The sequence below is a fragment of the Stegostoma tigrinum genome, chromosome 11 (genome assembly GCF_030684315.1).
Source record: "Stegostoma tigrinum isolate sSteTig4 chromosome 11, sSteTig4.hap1, whole genome shotgun sequence".
NCBI lineage: Eukaryota > Metazoa > Chordata > Chondrichthyes > Orectolobiformes > Stegostomatidae > Stegostoma > Stegostoma tigrinum.
The window spans coordinates 18,203,280-18,209,279 of record NC_081364.1 but is presented as its reverse complement, the minus strand read 5'-3'; the positions used below and the strand labels follow the sequence as shown (position 1 = coordinate 18,209,279).

At 43.4% G+C, this 6,000-nt stretch overlaps 1 protein-coding gene across 1 annotated transcript in view; it reads left to right on the top strand.

Moving 5' to 3' along the window:
* The first annotated feature begins 421 nt into the window (after window positions 1–421).
* The window catches only part of LOC125460519 (protein disulfide isomerase CRELD1), a 29,249-nt gene continuing 23,670 nt past the window's right edge, over window positions 422–6,000 (top strand). The window contains exons 1-4 of the mRNA XM_048548058.2: window positions 422–637; window positions 954–1,007; window positions 2,919–3,094; window positions 5,744–5,826. Coding sequence (XP_048404015.1) covers window positions 2,939–3,094; window positions 5,744–5,826 — 239 coding nt within the window. The 5' untranslated portion in view covers window positions 422–637; window positions 954–1,007; window positions 2,919–2,938. The remainder of the gene's footprint in view (window positions 638–953; window positions 1,008–2,918; window positions 3,095–5,743; window positions 5,827–6,000) is intronic.

The following is a 6,000-nucleotide window of genomic DNA, read 5'->3' as shown; positions in this document are numbered from 1 at the left end:
TGCAGCCTTTGATGAGCACATCCCATGAATGAAAATAGCTTTTCTCCACGCCAATGCAGACTAAGCTCTTGAGGCAGGAGCAAATTACTGCATATGCTGGAATCTGAACTGAAAACAACAGATGCTGGAGATCAAAGTGGTTCAGACAGCATCCATGGAGAGAGGGCAAGCTAACATTTCGAGCCCAGATGACTCTTCATCAGAGCATTTGCTGCTTTCATTTCAGTTTGCCCAATTCATTCTAAATCCATGACCCTCTTTAATACATTTTGTATAACCTAAAGTTGCATTAAGGCAATGGGCACTCTTCTCCCAAATACAACGCACACTCACCAGCAGCCACTGCGCATGTGCCGGAGGTGGGGAGGGGGCGTGTCACGGCCTCGCATTCGTCCCGCCCTCGCATTCTGATTGGCTACCCTTCGAGCCGGTTAAACCAATGGGGTTGAATGTTGTTGAGACCCCCGACAAGATTATTTCATCTGCCCGGTTTTATCTTTCAACCAAATTGTAGTAACATTCGTTGTTGTTATTAAATCTAAAATTAATAATAAGCAAGAGGAGAAAAGAAGATCGAATTCTCCGGGGTGACGAGAGGCCCCTGCGGAGTCTGGCTTTCTCTCGTCACGGTCACTCGGTGAGAACCGCCATTGTCACTGGGCCCGACCTCGCACACCACCCCCACCGCCCCCAAACCCTCAACATCTCCATCTCTGCGTCCTCCCAACCCTGTCCATTCTCCTCCTCAGGCACTCTAATCACCCCCCACCCCACATCACACCCCCTCCCCAACACCCCCACCTTACCGTCCCTCACCATCACCCCCCACCACCACCCCCACCTCACCACCTCCCCATCCCACCCACTCAACCTAACCTCCCTACTCTCTTGCACCCAGCTACTTCACCTGTTGTCTGAGCTGTCATGTTTTTAAATCTTTTCCTCTTTCGCAGGTTCCAGGGAAGGGGACGTGTGTCGGTGTGAGATCAGCCCAGGCTAACCACCAGGTGTAGCATCTTTAACATGTTCAGCAGCTGTCCTCAGGGAACTTTCACTATCCAGAGGTAGAAAGGGAGGAACGTAAGCCCCAGCACCTTTCACCTCACCCCAACTCACAAGATTTCTATCCAAACCCTAATTCTGCCCTACCCCATCCCCCACCGACCTCATCCATTCTGCTTCCCTAGGGAGCTTTCACCATTAAAGGGAAGGAACACTAGCCTATCCCATTTCCCCCACCTCATAGCTGTCTGCCCCTGGCAAGTTCCCCAGTTCTCTATCACCTCATTCAACCTGCTGAACTCAGGGAGCTTTCACTGTCCAGAGGAAGAAGGAAGATCATCACTCGCTAACCCCCACTGACCCTGTCCCAGATACTATTTTCAGCATTTTCTATTCTTTTACTTAAGATTTCAAATATTTGCAGTATTTTAGTTTTCTATTAGTTAATTTTTCCAAATCGTAATGTATCGTGAAGTGGGTGTTAGAACTGTTTTCCATTATAATTGTGTACATGTGATCCTCTTACTTGCATTTGTATATAATTTAATTATTAGTAATATTTTTATTGGAAATTTCCATCTCCATTTCAGCCATCAGACATGACAAGCCCATCCCAATTTTCCCAGCTACGTAACTGCAGACATTGATAAATTGTTACTGTTGTTAAGAAATGCATCATCTGATTTGCTGGCTATTTCCAAAGCTGCCATGTTTTAGGACATTTATTGTACATGTACATTTACATGTGGAGAGAATTTTAATCATAATACAACTCTGGGACCCCTGCTGTCTGTGGTCTGCATAAATGATTTGGAGGAAAATGTAGCTGGTCTAATTAGTAAGTTTATGGACAATACAAAGATGGGTGGGGTTGTACGTAGTGAGTAGGATTGTCAGAGGATTCAGCAGGATATAGATCAGTTGGAAGCATGGGCAGAAAAATGCCAGACAACCGTGAGGTGATGCATTTTGGAAGATTAAGTACAGGTGGAAATTATATGGCAGAATGGTGGAACCTTTAGGATTATTGATATGCAGAGGGACCTGGGTGTGCAGCCCACAGAACACTGAAGGTGGCAGTGCATTAGATAAGATAGGAAAAAAGCTTGTGGCATGCTTGCCATCATTGGAAGGGGCATTGAGTGTAAGAATAGAACTTTAGTTTGGTCACACTTGGAACATTTCTGGTCACCGCACTAACAGGAGGATGTGAATACTTCAGAGAGACTACGGGAAAGGTTTACCAGGGTGTTGCCGGTATTTTATCTATGAAGAAAGGTCAGCTAAGACTGAGTTTGTTTTCACTGGAACGCAGGAGGTTGTGGGGGCAACCTGATAGAAGTTTATAAGATTGTGAATGGCATGGATAGAGTGGAAAATATGAGGCTATTTCCCAGGGTGGAGGGGTCAATTACTAGGGGACACAGGTTCAAGGTGCAAGGGGTAGGGAAGTTTAAAAGATGTGCAAGACAAGTTTTTCACGGCAAGGGTGGTGAGTGCTTGGAATGCATTGCCAGAGGAGGTGGTGGTGGAAGCAGGCACAATAACAATATTCAAGAAACATCTGGACGAATACATAAATAGAGGGGTATAGACCCTGTAAATGAAGACAGTTTTAGCATGGAAGGGCAGAATGTGTCAGCGCAGGCTTGTTTATCCTTGTTCTTTATTCTTTGTAACAAAATTTGGGATTTTTTTTGATCTCTAATCATTGTAGATCGATAACCAATAAATTACTGACAATAGATGATGTTAATGACAGTACCATCGTCTTAGTAAGTATGCAAGCCTCATAACACAGAACTACTATTTAACAAAGATTACCTATATTGTGTCCTTATTTTTCCAGCATGTCTAACTGGTGAGACACAGATCTCCTTCATGTGACTATTATGGTTTTCTTACATTTTGTGCAGCCTGATCTTTACAATTCACAATGAAAGTCTCTCCACTCCTGAGCCACAGGCTATTCAACTACCCAATTGTTTGGATCCTTCTCTACTCTATTGTTTCTCTACCATTTCTGGAGTCTGTTGCCACAAAACAGGACTCCTGCCAGATTTGTCGTCATATCACCGAGAACTTCAGAAAGGTAAGGAACTATGCCAAAGAATCTTGCCTGTTGCTTTGGCCTTGAGGGGAACTGCAGTGTCATTAAAGTAGTGTGCTTCAGTAGTGAGCTTCTGACTTTGAGCCAGAAGGTCAGTCAGTTTTAATTGCTCTATCTGTGTTTGGTCTCTGCTGATCATGCATCCTGAGGTTTTGGATGAGTTATGAATACAAAATCTTAAAGGGGCAAAAGATGCAACAAGTGGATACAATGAGCTTTCCCTCACGATAAAATGAGAGGATAACGTAGTGGATTATTTATCTCAATCTACTCAGGTTTAAAAGACCCGTTTTGAAGTGCTACTGGTGCAGCCATATGTCACTCTATTGATGAAAGGTCCAGCTATAAATGTCAAACTGAATTGAACAAATGATTTTTTTCACTTTTTTTTTCCATTTCACTGTTATTGTAGATGTAGGGTAACGAGAGAAAGTGTTGTCCCACTCAAGGACAAAGGAGGGAAGTTGAGCGAGGAGTCAGAGAAAATGAGTGAGATTCTTAATAAGTAGTTTGCGTCAGTATTCATGGAGGAGAGGGACGTGACGATGTTAGGGATAGATGTTTGATTACTGTTGGTGAAGTTGGCATAAGGAGTTGGGGGAAGTGTTGGGTATTCTAAAAGGCATTCGGGTGGACAAGTCTCCAGGTCTGTATGGCATCTATCCCAGGTTAATGAGGGAAGCGAGAGAGGAAATAGGCCTTAACAGATAACTTTGCAGCATTCTTGAGCACGGGTGAGGTCCTGGAGGACTGGAGAATGGCTAATGTTGTCCTCTTGTTTAAGAAGGGTAGCAAGGATTACCCAGGTAATTGTAGGCCGGTGAGCCTGATGTCAGTGGTGGAGAAGGTGCTGGAGGAGATACTGAAGGATAGGATCTATTTAAATTTGGGAGAAAATGGGCTTATTAGTGATTGGCAACATGATTTAGTGCAGGGAAGGTCATGTCTTACCAACTTGATAGAATTCTTTGACGAAGTGACAAAGTTGATAGACGAGGGAAGGGCTATAGATGTCACAGCCATGGATTTCAGTAAGGCATTTCATAAGGTTCATCATGGTAGGCTGATGGAGAAAGTGAAGTCGCATGGAGCCCAGAACTGGCTGAGCAACAGGACACAGAGTTTTAGTGGAATGGAGTTTCTCAAAATGGAGAACTGTGACCAGTGGTATTCTACAGGGATCTGTATTGGGACCACTGCTGTTTGTGATATACATAAATCATCTGGAGGAAGGTATAGATGGTCTGATTAGCAAGTTTACAGATGACACTAAGATTGGTGGAATATCAGATAGTGAAGGGGACTGTCAGAATGCAGCAGAATATAGATAGATTGGAGAGTTGGGCGGAGAAATGGCAGATGGAGTTCAATCCAGGCAAATGCAAGGTGATGCATTTTGGAAGATCCAATTCAAGAGTGAACTATACAATACATGGAAAAGCCCTGGGGAAATTTGACGCGCAGAGAGATCTGGGTGTTCAGGCCCATTGTACCCTGAATGTGGCAATGCAGGTCGATAAAGTGGCCAAGAAGGCATACAGCATGCTTTCATTCATTGGATGGGGTATTGAGTACAAGAGTTGGCAGGTCATGTTATGGTTGTATAGGACTTTGGTTCGACCACATTTGGAATACTGCGTACAGTGCTGGTGGCCACATTACCAGAAGGAATGTGGATGCTTTGGACAGGGTGCAGAGGAGGTTCACCAGAATGTTGCCTGGTATGGAGGGTGCTAGCTATGAAGAGAGGTTGAGTAGATGAGGATTATTTACATTAGAAAGACGGAGGTTGAGGGGGATCTGATTGAGGTCTGCAAAATCATAAGAGGTATAGACACGGATAGCAAGAATCTTTTTCTTAAGTGGGGGACTTAATTATTAGGGGTCACGATTTCAAGGTGAGAGGGGAAAAGTTTAAGGGCGATATGTGTGGAAAGTTCTTTAGGCAGAGGGTGGGGTGTGCCTGGAACGTGTTGCCAGCGGAGGTGGTAGAGGTGGGCATGATAGCGTCATTTAAGATGTATCTAGACAGATACATGAACGGGCAGGGAACAGAGTGATACAGATCCTTGGAAAATAGGTGACAGGTTTAAATAGAGGATCTGGATTGGTGCAGGCTAGAAGGGCCTGTTCCTGTGCTGTAATTTTCTTTGTTCTTTATATAAAATACAACTTTTGATTGTAATTTACTGTATGTGAAATTTGTATTTGAGTTTTCTGGGTTATCTTTTTAAAAGTTAAGCTGCTTGCAATTTCCAAGACGGTGAGGTGTATTTTAATTGTTGATGCAATTCAGATAGGACATTCAGATATTTTTAAACTTCAGTTAGTCCCCCTAGTGGAAATGCTCTTGACAATTCTACATATTACGTTTATTGTTTCAACTCCCTAGCTGTAATTGTTTGCCATGAAAAATACTCTGGTTAGAATTTTACTCTTTCATCATTTAGGGATTGAAAACATTGACCTAAATGGAGGAGAAGCTAAACATGCTGTTGTAAAAGGTTTGCTGCCAGGTGGTGCAGAACCTTTAATGTACTCGTGAAATGAATGTGGTACAACCAACTGGTATTTGGGGATTGTCTCAATTAGTATCATTGTAAGTATAGTCTTTTCCCTTTATGTTCATAGGGAATGGACAAAACTGCAAACAAGAATTTTGGTGGTGGAAACACTGATTGGGAAAAGAAAAATTTGGCAAAGTATGAAAGCAGGTATGTGCCTAGAGATCACCATGTGAATGCAAGGAAATAGGATGGGTCATGTGATTTAGCTCAGCTGTTCCTGTGGATGACAAGTATCATGGCGATGGAGATAATGGGAACTGCAGATGCTGGAGAATCCAAGATAATAAAGTGTGAAGCTGGATGAACACAGCAGGCCAAGCG